At 40.9% G+C, this 15733-nt stretch overlaps 1 protein-coding gene across 2 annotated transcripts in view; it reads left to right on the top strand.

Moving 5' to 3' along the window:
* NLN (neurolysin) overlaps positions 1-15733 on the top strand; it is a 68370-nt gene that overhangs the window by 8577 nt on the left and 44060 nt on the right. The window contains exons 2-4 of one of the 2 annotated variants that reach the window (XM_074952642.1): positions 1525-1626; positions 11346-11602; positions 14394-14542. In XM_074952642.1, coding sequence (XP_074808743.1) covers positions 11374-11602; positions 14394-14542 — 378 coding nt within the window. In that variant the 5' untranslated portion in view covers positions 1525-1626; positions 11346-11373. The remainder of the gene's footprint in view (positions 1-1524; positions 1627-11345; positions 11603-14393; positions 14543-15733) is intronic. The other variant, XM_074952641.1, reaches the window with a different exon arrangement.

A 15733-nucleotide genomic window follows, 5' to 3' on the forward strand; every position in this document is an offset into this window, starting at 1 on the left:
AAATCTCATTGCATTTTATAGAGCAGTCTAGTAGCAGGAGATTCTTGTGGAAAATAACTTATTCTTTTTTTTGCTTGTGTGGATTTCACTTGAGCAGGAGAACAGTCATGTATATGCAGAAAATAATTCTGAATGTATTACAAGTAGACTCCAGTTATTGGAAAGCATCTCATATTTCTTCATATTTCACAAAACAATCTTTGACATGAAACCAGTATATGTTCTGCATGAATTCTGGAACGTGTACCTTAGCATTCTCATCAGCTTGTTTCACGTTCCAAGTAGGGTTGCCAGTTTTCTAATTGCACAAACCTGAACATCCTTGTCCTGCCCCTTCCCTGAGGCTGAGGCCCTGCCCATTCTCCAATACCCCACCCCAGCTCACTCCATCTCCCCTCTCTCTGTTGCTCACTCTTCCCCCACCCCCACTCACTTTCACCAGGCTGGAGGAGGGGGTTGCGGTGCAGGAGAGGGTGAAGTCTCTGGCTGGGGGTGCAGGCTCTAGGGTGGGGCTGGGGGGTGAGGTTTGGGGTACAGAAGGGGGCTCTGAGCTGGGATCAAGGGGTTCAAAGTGTGGGAGTGGTTCCCAGCCACTGTGAGCTACGGAGTGGGTGCTCGGAGTGGGGCACGGGGGCAGTAGGTGAAGACCCCCTGGCCGCCTCTGCACTAGGAGCCGGACATGCAGTCTGCTTCTAGAAGCCACGCGGAGCCAGGGCAGGTAGGGAGCCTGCCTTAGCCTGGCTGCGCCACTGACTGGACTTTTGGCATATTAAAGTCTCCTGGATTGCTTTTAATAGTCACCGGGCGATTGAGGCAGATTCCTGTCGACTCCCGGCCAATCTGGGAGGGTTGGCAACCCTAATTCCAAGGCTTGCTGGTTCAAATTGATGGACTCTGGTTTTCCACTTTTGTTTTAGCCTCCAAATCCAAAAGGATGGTTTGACATACTCCATAATTTTTAATTTTCAAAAAAAAAAAAAAAAGTATTTGTACAGTCCTTACACGAATGTGACGAAAATATTTGGTGTGCCAGTCAGAGCTTGCTTTTCAAATTAAATAGCTTCTCTGACCTTTGCAGCAGCACTCAAGTTTGCAGGTGTAAGGCTCCAATAAAGTATAAAGGGAGGTGCTATTTCCTTTATCAAATTATGTTTTGCAGAAGTAACAAGTAATCAAATTTTAGCTTGTTGGCAAAATATACTGTTGCTTAGCGTTCTGGCAAAAATATTTGCTTTTGAACCATCTGACTGTTGCTTACAAGTGTTGTTATTCTTGTTGAAAATCCAATGTGTCTTATAGGGGCTGCAGCTGCTACTACGTCTTGCTAAACTTGAGGTTGTAAAAGTTGCTACACAACCTACACTGATTTGATTGGAAAAATCTGGTTGTTGCTTGGGTTTTTTGGCTGGCAAATTTAAATTGTTCTTTGGCATTCCGGTGACAATAATTGCTCTTAGAACTCTTTGGCTCTTGCTGAAAATCCCACACCAAACCTCTCCCGTCTTCTTTCCTGAATCCTCGCAGAGCTGCTCAGAGCACCAATGGACAGCACATTCAAAGCTGCACCATACAGTTATCATAATTCCACTGCCATGTTACTCCAGATAGAACACATCAAAAAGAAAGGTAATGAGAGCAGGAACTACACAATGAAATCTGAGGCATCCCATTGTATTGGCCCTAATATAAGTTATGCAAAGAGGACTTCAAGCAAAGGGACACAAAATTTTAATTTTTCAAATGATCAGAGAGCAAGCTCCATATTTCAGCATATTTTGAAAACCTCTGTTGAACATTAGGTACTGAATTAGCATTAGCCAGTGCTTAACTGACAATACAGGGGTGAAAGCCTCCTGGTTTTGTCTCTGTTCAAGTGGGACACCACCACCCCCTAGCTTGGGACAGGGCTCTACAGAGGGGAAATCATAAACAAAGAACTTGGAAATGGTTGAAAGAACAACCTTAATGCACAGAGGGAGAGGGGCAGGGTCAGCAGAGAAGCAGACTGTAATCTGGTCCCCAGAAGGATGAGGGTATTTAGGATAAGATGGGTCTAACTCGTAGTGGGAACTGCTAAGCTGTATGTAAGATAATATGCCTATAGGCCTTGCGTTCTTTTAGCCCTTTTCTCTCTGACAACTGTGTTCCAATGGATGGATAAATAATATTTTGTTTTGAAGAAACTGGTTGGAGTCACCTTCATTTTCATAATGATCACTGCTCCTGAAGGAAAGTTTCTGGTAGGGGCTAAACCTGTTGAGAAAACAAGAATGGTAAAAAGGGGTGCCATTACCTGGAAAGCCAGTCTAAAAGTGGGGTGAATCATAGGATTCCATTGAGAGAAATGAAGGGGCTGGGCCTGTCACTTGAAAGAGGAGCTGTAGCAATGCTATGACTCACCAGTGCGGCACCTCCTGCTGGTTCTCTGGGAATTAGCTCTTTTCCAGTTTATGGAGCACCCTCTGTAGGTCAGTGTCTCACCTGCCGCTGGCCCCATGTCCCTCCCAGACCCCAGTGCCCTTTACCCTGGGGTTCTGCCTCAGTAGTACCCCCACACTCTGGGTCTGCCCTCCCAGAGGAACCCCCAACCATCTAAACCCACCTTGCCTCAGTGGCTACTGCCAGTCATCATCTAGCTCCTGCTCACTGGGGCAGACTGTAGTCTGTAATGGCCACTCATCACAGGCAAGGGGGTAGGACCAGCTGCCTCTGCCTAACCTTGGACTGAACCTCTGCAACCCCATTACTTGTACAAGCCTTCACCAAGGTCTGTAGCCTGTGGGGTTTACCAGGCAGGAGCTCCCATTGCCCTATCCCCAGCCCTTCCAGGGCTAGAGTGAAACTCCTCTGTGTCTGGCCCACAGCCCTCTTATAAGGACCAGCTGGGCCCTGAGTGAGCTGGCCACAGCTGTGATCAGCTATTCACTCAGCTTCCCCAGCTGTTCTTAATCCCTTTTACCCAGCCACAGTCCTCTCCAGGACAGCTTTTAACTCCTTCAGGGCAGGAGCGGGGTGACCACCAAAACACTGAGTGAAGGGTCAAAGGCTTGCCCTGGAACTGTGACAAGAGGAAAATACAATTCCTTTTATTTGGCTGCAGATGGAAGAAGGCCTTATTGAAAATAATAAAGCTAGCAATGGTATTTTATCCAGGAAGCCTGTCCTCTGAGAATATTCTATAATGAAAAAGGCCAAATTAGTTAAAAGTTACTTTAATACTGTTAACAAAACAAAGGCACTGTGAAGTCAATGGGAGATGAAGGGGTGCTTAGCATCTTGAAAGCTTTGGTCCCTTTATGCAGAGGTGTGAGGAAGATTTCAGTATTTCATTTCTTCTTGTCTTTTCCCTAATTGTTCAAAAATATCCACGGATTTCTTTTTTGACACTATTTTATATTTAATTTTGTCTGGTTCTTTCATGGTGTCATCTTAGGATTTATGTCCAAGGTTCATTCACATATGTTGCTCATTCAGAATCACTCTGCAGTTACTGAATAGTTGTTATGGAATATATGATTCGGATAGTTAATAAGTCTTTTATATCTTCACTTCACTTCTGGCCAAATTTTATGTTTTCTTTTTCCTTAAAGCTTTTAAAGTGGCTTGTCAGGCAAGCCTTTGTGTTTGGAAATAAAACTGTAATTTCCCAAGAGTTTTAGGCCCCCAACAGGGTAAAGGTTTTATAAAATTCTGATGTCAACACATGGTCTATCTTTGGTTCCACAATAGTTTTACAAAAAGAAAAGGAGTACTTGTGGCACCTTAGAGACTAACAAATTTATTTGAGCATAAGCTTTCGTGAGCTAAAGCTCACTTCATCGGATGCATTCAGTGGAAAATACAGTGGGGAGATTTATATACATAGAGAACATGAAACAATGGGTGTTACCATACACACTGTAAGGAGAGTGATCACTTAGGGTGAGCTATTACCAGCAGGAGAGGGCGGGGCTAAGGGAAAACCTTTTGTAGTGATAATCAAGGTGGGCCATTTCCAGCAGTTGACAAGAACGTCTGAGGAACAGTGGGGGATGGGAGGGAATAAACAAGGGGAAATAGTTTTACTTTGTGTAATGACCCATCCACTCCCAGTCTCTATTCAAGCCTAAGTTAATTGTATCCAGTTTGCAAATTAATTCCAATTCAGCAGTCTCTCGTTGGAGTGTATTTTTGAAGTTTTTTTGTTCAAGAATTGCCACTTTTAGGTCTGTAATTGAGTGACCAAAGAAATTGAAGTGTTCTCCGATTGGTTTTTGAATGTTATAATTCTTGACATCTGATTTGTGTCCATTTATTCCTTTACGTAGAGACTGCCCAGTTTGGCCAATGTACCTGGCAGAGGGGGCATTGCTGGCACATGATGGCATATATCACATTGGTATATGTGCAGGTGAACGAGCCTCTGATAGTGTGGCTGATGTGATTAGGCCCTATGATGGTGTCCCCTGAATAGATATGTGGACACAGTTGGCAACGGGCTTTGTTGCAAGGTTAGGTTCCTGGGTTAGTGGTTCTGTTGTGTGGTGTGTGGTTGCTGGTAAGTATTTGCTTCAGGTTGTGGGGCTGTCTGTAAGCAAGGACTGGCCTGTCTCCCAAGATCTGTGAGAGTGATGGGTCGTCCTTCAGGATAGGTTGTAGATCCTTGATGATGCGTTGGAGAGGTTTTAGTTGGGGGCTGAAGGTGATGGCTAGTGGCATTCTGTTATTTTCTTTGTTGGGTCGGTCCCGTAGTAGGTGACTTCTGGGTACTCTTCTGGCTCTGTCAATCTGTTTCTTCACTTCAGCAGGTGGGTGTTGTAGTTGTAAGAATGCTTGATAGAGATCTTGCAGGTGTTTGTCTCTGTCTGAGGGGTTGGCGCAAATGCAGTTGTATCGTAGAGCTTGGCTGTAGAATACAGACTAACATGGCTGCTACTCTGAAAATAGTTTTACATTCATTCTCATGTTGTTTTGTCTCTCTTTCATAAACTGTTAACTTTCTAGAAAGAAATTATACATATTTAGAAGATCACCTCTGTGTCACCTCTGTAATTGTATATTTGTACAATTCTGTCATCCTTAACTCTAAACACACAAAAATCTAGTTTAAATTATTTTATTTACTTTTTTACCTGGTCATTTTAACAACTCTAATTAACTGGTTTTATGTGTATGTTAAAGGGCCCACAAAGCGCATCAGGGAACTATCACTGCTAACAGCTAAAGATGATCTCCTTTATCTCAGATGGCAAAAGCATTCATTTTTGGAGCTGAGGGACCAGGGTTTTCATCTCAGCACTATGTGCGTGTGTGTGTATATGTGAAATATATATCAGTTACCTGCAGCCCATTGATTCTTTGTGCCATATGGCTTTATTTTATAATTAGGGCACTGGAGTATTTGAGAATTCATATTTATTTACAATTTTATGTAGACACCTGAGACGAAATCCTGGGCATTTGGAAAATCCCCCATTGACTTCATTGGGGCCAGGATTTCACCCATAGTGCATTTTTTATTTACATTTTACTTTACATATACTCACTGTGATCTAAGTTGACATAACATATTCTCTGGTTGACTGAGAGAGACCTCAGGAAGGGCAGTTACAAAATGTGTTTAAATAGTTCATTGAGGTACAGCCTTTAGTGGCTGTGTCACTAGAAGTTATATTACAGTTCTTTGTCAAGAAACTTAAAGAAGTCAGTGTCCCATGTTGTTAGAAAGATACACTGATCAGTTCAAACCTTTCTGGAGCATTGTCCTCTCTACCAGCCCATACAGATGGTTACTTTCTATACTGGGGTGGCCAGCCTGAGAAGGAGCCAGAATTTACCAATGTACATTGCCAAAGAGCCACTGTAATACGTCAGCAGCCCCCTATCAGCTCCCCCACCTCGCCCACCAGCAGCCCCACCAATCAGCTCCTCTCCCTTAGGATGACCAGACAGCAAGTGTGAAAAATCGGGACGGGGGTGGGAGATAATAGGAGCCTGTATAAGAAAAAGACCCCAAAACTGGGACTGTCCCTATAAAATCGGGACATCTGGTCACCCTACTCCCCCTCCCTCCCCGTACCTCCCAATCAGCTGTTTCATGAGGTTCAGGAGGCTGGCGGGGGGGGGAGGCATGGCAGGCTAGGGGGAGGGGCGGGAAGGGATGGAGTAGGGGCAGGGCCTGTGGCAGAGCCAGGGACTGAGCAGTGAGCACCTCCCGGCACATTGGAAAGTTGGCGCCTGTAACTCCAGCCCTATGCCTATACAAGGAGCCACGTATTAACTTCCGAAGAGCAGCATGTGGCTCCGGAACCACAGGTTGGCCACCCATGTTCTATACCATCAGCTGGAGATTGGAGCAATCAGAGTCGTTACTACTCCAATACCAGATGGTTGCTATTTGGCATTTCTCATTTGTTTTCTGTCTCCAACAGATGTAAACATCCACTTGCTGGCAGTTATAATAATTAGTGCTAGGCTACAGATTTTATTTTTTTATTACTCAAAGCTGCTGTCTAATGTAATGAGAGAGTTAGGTCACCAGTTCCACCCTGGAAATTAAAAGTAGTGCTTGTCAGTCTTCTGGATCCAGCATTCAAGCCCTCGGGGGGAGATCCAAGTAATTCTATAGCCATTTAAACCTCTTGCCCAGTGATTAATTCAGAATTTATCACTAACTGCTGTTTTAGTTACTATTTCAGTGGTTATTCTTGAAAAATATATTTGCTCAGTGACATAGCTGATATATATTTTATCTGTGTGCATTTCTAAAGTGCTTAACTCCATAATATCTCAGCATTGTATGTGGACTACAGAAAGCTCCATCTGAGTAAGTTCCATCTGGAGATGTTAATTTCACATGGTGGTCTTTGGTTTAGTTGTCAGCTCTTACCTTTGTGCATGTTGCTTGGTTTTTCTTCCCTTCTGCTTCATTTATTTGGAAAATGCTTGGTGTAGAGAGAATTCTTTCTCTGTGACCTTAAGAAGGTGGAATTTGCACTCTTCCTTATTTTCTTTGCATGGGTTTTCTAGAGCCTTGAGCTTGCTGTTAAGAAGATGCACCTCCAGCTCCTTCTACTCTATATCTGGACTCTTTTAGTCACAATGTGCAGGTGATTCTAGTTGCCGTAGCAGGGCCCAGAAAGAGAGATGGTCCTTGAGATTACAGCTTTTTATCCTTTAAGGGATTTGTAGATTAATTTACAATCTTGAAATGGACCCACTAGTGTTGGAATGGGGAGCCAATGTAGATGGCAGAGCACCAGTGTGCAGTACTGTACTCTTTTGCTTGTCATTTTCAGGATGGGCTGCTACGTTCTTATCTAGACTCATATAGAAAGAGTTTCAGTGGTCCAGCACAGAAATTACTAATGCCTCAACCTTTGATGTAAGTTATTGTCAGAGAGGAATAAACAAAATTATCTTGCTAGCCAGAGATGGAAGAAGGACTGTTGCTATCTAAGTGTTCAGGGTCAGTAATGACTACAGTAGGACCTATGGCTGATCCACTCTCTTGACTATGAGTGGACAAATGCCTTCAGCTGAGAGAAAGCTGGTGATGATAAGCTGCCCATAGAACTGTTTTCCTCTTCTGGTTCTCATCACTTTGGTCTTTCCTACATTCAGCTTGAGCCAGCTCTTCTTTATCCATGTGTCAGAGTCAGCAAGTCTCTAACATATGGGCATTATCACAACTCTGATTGTCCACATCTCTATGTGCTGGTAGAGGAAAAATAAACCTCTTGTTCGAGCTGTGATGAATAAACCATGTTCACTAGGAAAAAATAGTCTTCCATTACTACATTTGGGTAGGAATGATGTTCCTTATTTATATCTGTACAAAATAATTGACTTAGTCTGGTTGTAGAATCTTTCAGCTACAAAGGTGTAACCTTAAAATGGAAGCCTTTCACCCATGCCCTTTTCAAACTGCTTGCATAGTCACCATTTTTCATCCGGGCCACCTACACACTATATTATTATGCTAAATTTTATGAGCATTTATATATGTACCAAACTGGTTTTGATACTCACCAAATAGCTATTAGCACAGTTGTCGTGATTGCTATTAAATAATCAACATTTACCATGAATTGGTATCTGTTAGTAAATGTCACCTTGTAATAGTGACCAGTTTACACTTGCACATTTTAAAAAAACTTTAATTATATCTGGGTATTAGTTTGTGCAATTAACATATCAACACATACGGTCTTCCTTCGTACCATAATTTATTTGACTTCATTAGCAGGAGTTAAAAAATATTTTAATTACAAAGCCATGCCATAGAACAATCAGCTTAGTAAATGCAAAGGTTTTAAATCTCCTAGTTGCTTTGTAATCACAGTTACCTGAAGATGTGGGTTAGTCCTACTAAGCTAGTCTTCTGTGTCAGGCAAATCTTGCTTCTCAAGGGCAAACTGGCTTTGAGTTGCTCTCAGTTATCTCTTTCTGCTACTTCTGCTCAACTTGTGATTGTGTGCACAGGGTCAACATTGTGGTAGAACAGAATGGGTTTCTCTTTTGGCTCTTTTCTTTCCAGTAAATCTGCATCTCATTGTTTGACTTGGTCACAGTTTGTCTGTATGCAATGTTGTAGCTGTGTTGGTCCCAGGATATGATAGAAACAAGGTGGGTGAAATAGTATCTTTTATTGGACCAACTTCTGTGGGTGAGGGAGGCAAGCTTTTGAGCTTACACAGAACTCTTCTTCAGGTCAGCTCTTTTTCAGTAGAGCTCTATGTAAGCTCAATAACTTGCCTCTCTCACATACAGAAGTTGGTACAATAAAATATATTACCTCATCCACCTTGTCTCTACAATATGTCTGGTCCAGCTAAATTTTTTCATTCCCAAGGTCAGTTCCCCCTCAAACGTTTGCTTTGGTTCTCTGCTCCAAAATATCGCCTCTAGCAAATCCTTGTCTCTGGTTCTTCCATACTTATGGCTTAGTGCTTGCTTTACCATGCATACTTCATTCTCACTATCTGTTAGATACTAATGTTAGGTTATGCAAAATATATGTCCATATTTATGTATTTATAGATAGATATTAACTCTGGGTTTAAGTTGGACATGAGGATTCTGAGTTTTCCTATTAATACACTGCTGTGAATTTTCAGATTACCCCTGTAAAGAATCCTACAGAGTATGATCAAATCTGTGTTCACAAAACAGCACCTCTCCCAATGGAGCTGGAAGCAGATGCTTAATTAAACTGATGAGACTCACTCAGCTCCTAGTTAGTTTCACTCTTCTACTTCTGATGCAGCTGGGATGTATGTAGGTGTGATTCCCCACTGTCCTGGAGGTGCTTTGGGTGAAAAAAAGATTAACATGGAAGGAGAGAGATGAGACAAAAACAGGAGGGTCAAAGAAGGGGAAGAGATGTGGGGGAAAGAATTGACAGAGCAGCTAAAGGAAAGCAAGAGAAATTACCAAAAGGGGGGAGGGCCTGTCTTGAAGATAACAGAAAAATGGGGGAAAAGAAGGAGGAGACACCCCCCCCGCCCCAAAAAACAAAAAAAACCCCCACAACCAGCCAATAGGGCCAAAAAAAAAAAAGCCTGTGATGACTGCTCTACTGACACCATCCTTTGAGGGAGAGATTTCTCAAAGAGTCTCCATTACACCTTTCACAGACAAATGGGGTAGCGCTACATCTGCAGACCCATCTGTATATACTTTTCAACTAGAAGTGTACCCTCTTCAACTAGAACAGGAGGTTCCCAGACTTTTTGCTGGCTTGACCCCAATTTAATGAATTATTTCCTCCCAGGATCCTAGACAATATGGAGGACGCGATTTTGAAGTGCAAAATATAGTGCATGCGTGATCAAGCTGTACAGAGCAAAGTGGCGTCCTCCACACAGTAGGGATTGCCACAACCCCATTTGGGGTTGCAAGTCACAGTTTGAGGACCACTGAACTAGAGGGAGGGTTGCTGTGGTACGGGGCTTTGATGTGTGTGGGTGCAGTGGTGCAGGGAGAATGGGATGAGTGCTGAAAAATAGTGATAAGTGAGTGAGTAGATTCAAGAATGGGGCATGGAAAAGCAAATAGATGCACAGAAAACAAAAGGAAAGGAAGAGCATGGAAGAAATTGTGGGGTATGGCAATAATGACAATCATTTGTTCTTTATAGCACTTCTCATTGGTTGATCTCAAAGTGCTTAACAAAGGAGATCAGTGTCATTATCCCCATTTTACAGATATGGAAACTGAGGGAGGTAAAGTGATTGTCCCAAGGTCACCCAACTGGCCAGTTGCAGAGGTGGGAATAGAACCCAGGTCTCCTGAGTCCCAATTTGGTAGGCTATTCCGCAGGTCATAAATGTGTGAAATGCAATGAAAGGAGGAAAAGACACAGATTCCTGGGTATGATTGGGAGCAAAGGAAGGTCAATAACTAAATTTTAGTGGTGACATTTTATTTCTTCCTATATTTTGGTGATTCAAAAGAAACTCAGAAAAAACACCTCCCCCTGAAATTCTGAAATTGCCCCCTCCGCCATTAAACCCCTGAAAAATGGCTGAATCATAGCTTTGTGTGTGCATTGTCGTAATGGTTAGTGAAAAGGCAGCTGTCCATCCCAGCACTGTAGGGGGTCTCTTGTAAACTTTTCTGCCTAACCAAGTCTGTAATACAGTTGAGTACTTTAATTAGAATTATTAACTGAACACAAAGGTTATTTATAGATATGAGAAACCTTCATGCCTTTTCCAGGCACAGAGCAAAACCATATGAAATACTCATATAAGATCTGCAACAGTTAAAAGAGTACATTTTGAAGCAGGAGGCTATGAGATAATTTGCTCTCATGGCCTGGAATACAGCAGACATTCAATGCAAGTATAAAATTATCCATTTTAATTTACACTTCCACGTTAAATGTTTTTGCCATTTTGTTTATGTTGCATGTAACCACTAGCCTTCATAACCTAGCTTTCACTGTATATTCTCTTTTCCTTGTCTCAAAATACAAAACACTATTGTCTGTTTCCATGGAGTTTCAGTAACTGGTGTTTTGAATAACAACTCAATCCTCTAAGAAAAACTGTTTTGTCTATTTTTGCTGAACCAAAAGGTTTTATCTCTGTTTTTGCATACATATTAGATAGCACTCCCTCAATCTGGGGGGGGGGGGGAGGGCAGACATCTGAATTATGTTAAAATACAGATTTATTTAATTAAAAGTACAACTGTTTAGGGTCCTGAAGAGGAAAGGCTAGACCTAAAAAGGAATATGTTCTTGTTTCTAAAAATACTGTTTAATAAAAAAAAGTAATGTTTTTTTTTAAATAATACACAATAGACTTTTTGCTTCAATTTAGATTCTTAATCTCCAAAATTCATTTTTAAAATTTCAGAGCTGGTGGTCCAAGTCTTTTACTGAGAATGACATTAGGAACAGAAATTACTACCCATCTCCAGGCCTCTTCGTATGCAGCATCAGACCGAAACTTTTTGAAATGGGACCTGTCACCAGAGCAAATCAGAACAAGGACAGAAGATCTGATCATGAAAACAAAGCAAGTGTATGACAATGTTGGAATGCTTAATTTTGAAAAAGTAACATATGAGAACACTATGCAGGCTCTGGCCGACATAGAAGTGGAGTATACAAGTGAGTATGTGGAATCTAATACCTTCCTTCTCTGAATTCATCCTATCCACACAGCAGAGTTCTGGAAGCAATGCAGCAAAAGCAGTTACCACCTGTGAGTCTGATCTGTGCCCTTCATGGCTAGAGAAAGTAGAAATCTCAGAAGTGATATCCATTCATATTCATTTTTGACCTGGCCATTAAAGACATGGCAAGGGTTAGCAAGACTATGCTGGTATTACTTCACTCATTTCTCTCAGACTACATTGAGAGAGTCATGATGGGCATATACTCCTCCACTTTCAAAGTCCTCACCTGTGAAATCTGAGTGACCCATCCTATTCTTGTCAGTGACTGCATGGAGCCACTTGGTGGCACTGTGCAACAGCATGGACTAAAATGTCTGCAGTACACATATGAAATGCAGCTTTACAATTACTTTCACATCTTATATAAAAAGCACTTTCCTTCAGCCATTTGAGGGCCTGTTTGAGACCAGTATCTGAAGTCAAATCATGTGACTAATGTGATGCTAGTTGGGGGAGGGAAGCATTTCAGAGAACTCATGTCCTAACATCTTCCTCCAGTGAGGGCATCTGCTCTGTGTTAAGTCTGCAGTCTTACCCTTCTCTTGACACTTCACAGATTCTGTGCACCAAATAATCATGACTATGGTTACTATACCCTTTTCCTATTACAGCTGACAAGGAGACTGTCTTGAACAATCTTAATCCAGACAGCCTCCTGTCAGATTCAGATTTAGGCACGGTGATGATCAGTGATCCATGCATTCATGACCTCCAGCCTGAATTATTGTGGCTCTCTGTGTGTAGGAATAAAACTACCAGGCTTAAGTTAAAAATAAAAGTAAATAAATAAATAAAATAAAAAGCTACTGTTTGGTTCAGAACACAGCAGCAATCTGCCCAGCTGCAGAGGCTGTGAAGAGTACATATCACTCCAGTGCTCTTCTCTCTTCCCTGGGTCCTATCAGAATACTAGTTCAGATTTAAGCTTTGGGTACCAATCTTCAAAGCTCTACATGGGACTAGTCTCACTTTCCTGAGGGATTACTCATGGTATGTGATAATGACCTCTCACAACAGCAGCATTCCATTAGAACCTTAAGAACATAAGAACGGCCATACTGGGTCAGACCAAAGGTCCATCTAGCCCAGTATCCTGTCTTCCAAAAGTAGCTAAAGCCAGGTGCCCCAGAGGGAATGAACAGAACAGGTAATCATCAAGTGATCCATCTCCCGTCACCCATTCCCAGCCTGGCAAACAGAGGCTAGGGATACTATGCCTGTCCATACTGGCTAATAGCCATTGGTGGACCTATCCTTCATGAACTTATCTAGTTCTTTTTTGAACCCTGTTATAGTCTTGGCCTTCACAACATCCTCTGGCAAGGAGTTCCACAGGTTGACTGTGCGTTGTGTGGAAAAAATACTTCCTTTTGTTTGTTTTAATTCTGCTGCCTATTAACCTTGGAACCATCAGTCTTGAACATTGTACTCACATGAGCAGGGGAGAGAGCTTTCCCAGTAACTGGCCCATGTACCTGGAACTCATTCTCAGAGAAGACCCAGATGACCACAAACCTCAGGAGCTTCAGAGCAAAATGTAAAACTCACTACTTCATTTGAACCATCTTACCATAACACCAGCAAAACAAATAAAGTTCAGGCCCTACAGACTGGAGGAGAGGGCAAACCACATGTGTATGTGCATCCCATAATTTTGAGAGACAGACAAGATACCACAGTGTTTGGTTGTGTATTGTGTCTTAGTTTTTCACAAAGCTTTTTAGGTTCATCTTAAAATCTGTAACCAACTAATCTTTAGAATCTTCATCTGCTAGTAATATGAACGGTCTCCCAGGACAAAAAGCATTTGTTACACTTTTGTGTAAAATGTTTGAACAAAGCGTAACATGCAGGACATTAGCACTTTTTTAAAAGGGAAAACTATAACTAGGTTTAATCAAGTCAAGTTAATTAATCCAGCTAGTCATTTGAACTACTTTTTTAATTATAGGACCTATGTTCATGTTTGTTATTAGTACAGGGGCATGACAGCATTGCTGAGAATTTAGTTTATTTTCATTTCCATTCAAAATTGTTACTCAGCCTGTGATCTCTGATAGTCCAAAATAATCACACATCATCTCCCTCAGTTTTCTTATTGCTTGCTTTTATTAGTAATAAACAGACTTGGTCATATCTGTATTTTCTCCTGCCAATTTTTGAATAATTTGAGGGAGAATTGTAAAGATTCAAAACTTGCTACTTCCAAGGTTCTAGAGAGAGAATCTGTGACAGCCATTAAAAATAATTTATTTAAAAATACCTACTTTCTGTACTTTTAAAAGATTCATCTCATTTCAAAGTATAAAATTACTCCAGTGCTTTAAATATATCTGTATTAAACTTTTACTAACTCAAAATTGACCTTGTGGAATGATTAAAGTGGGGACATTTGCCAGGGCAGTTAGGCTTTTATAATATACACCATCAGTGAAATATGCATTTGTTCTAATGCATCTGTTGCTGCTGTGTATATAATTGTATTGGTTCATTTTTTACGTAATCCGTGATCCATTCATTGTCTGTAAATCCTAATCAGTGGTTGCTTCAGGTATCTGTTTATATAAGTTTATTTCTGAAAGCTTGTGTAAAAACTAAAAACAACGATTTATTAAAATAACTTGTCTATTCCTAGGAAGTTCCTCATCTTGAAAAAAATTAACATGGACTGACTGCATTGTAAGTGTTTGGTGCATTTTTAAAATGTATTTTTATTTTAACAGTGGAAAGAAGCATGCTGGATTTCCCACAGCATGTCTCATCCAACAAAGATGTACGCTCAGCAAGCACAGAAGCTGACAAAAGACTTTCTTATTTTGATGTGGAGATGAGCATGAGAGAAGATGTGTTTCAGAGGATTGTTTATTTGCAGGTAAATGACAATGAAGATAACTAAAAATAACCTGTAGAGGAATATGTAAGGTGCCACCAGTGAATTTTTTTTCCCAATAAATCAGTACATGCTGTGTTTTTCAGTATCCCTATCACTTCATTAGTCTCAATCACTGTTAAATCCACTATCCACTGAATAGAGCTGTCGTGTATGTGTTACATGAGGGGCCTCATTTAGATTCTCTTGCTTCAAAACCTAAGGATTTTGCTTAAAAAAAAACCTTTACCACGTAGAAACCTGGGGAAAAAGGTGCACTCTCTCACTTCGATATTTGGCTGCCAGATAAGCTTGTGCACACACTCGTTCACTGTTTCTTACTTCATTGGAATTAGGAATGACTGCATTTTTTTGTTGTTTAAATTATTCTAGAAGTCAATAATGCTGATGCAAACAAAATACTTGGTTTACTACTGTCTGCTAGCCCCTTTTAAAGTGTTTTCATAGACTGCCTTATCCTCCATGTAAGCACCATCATAAGTGTTACGCTTTAATTAAGTATATATTATTAACTGTGTAATTCAAACTAAACCAAGAATAATTAAAATTTACTGTGATGGCCTCACTTTTCTTACTCCCCCAAATGTATGAAGTAGTATTTGTTTATCATTCTTCAGGTGGGTAATTTTAAAATATTTAAGCAAATAATTTAGTATGAATAATTGTAACATTTTCATCTGTCCCTCCTCCAAATGTGAAACTTGTGTCTATTAAACAATTGTGCTTACTGTTGTTCCACATAGCTGATAAAACACAGGAACCACTGGCTGCTGGAGTCATTTCTGTGCTGTATTGTGTATTGTGCTGTATTGTAAAAACCTTGCTTTTTGTAATACTAACTGGAAATCTTGATATTTGCAGTGAGATCTGAACAGAGCATTTTATAATTTCCCCCATCATCTTTTATTGCCATGCTTTCCAAGAATGTTTTCCACCATTTGCTTTCCCTTATTTGGCTATTTCCACATTGTTTATGTGAGAACCCTCCTGATATTTTGCAGCCCCACTATAGACTATTTTGTTCATTTTTGTGTGTGTTGGCAGCTAGTGTTTCTTATTATCTTTCACTTTTTTACATATCTCATACGCTGAATTAAAGAAGTTTGATATGTGTTTACTGTTTTATGTGATTTTATGTTATATACGTTATGTGTATGTGCATCTAGTGGGCTC

The sequence above is a fragment of the Natator depressus genome, chromosome 5, assembly GCF_965152275.1.
Source record: "Natator depressus isolate rNatDep1 chromosome 5, rNatDep2.hap1, whole genome shotgun sequence".
Lineage (NCBI taxonomy): Eukaryota > Metazoa > Chordata > Testudines > Cheloniidae > Natator > Natator depressus.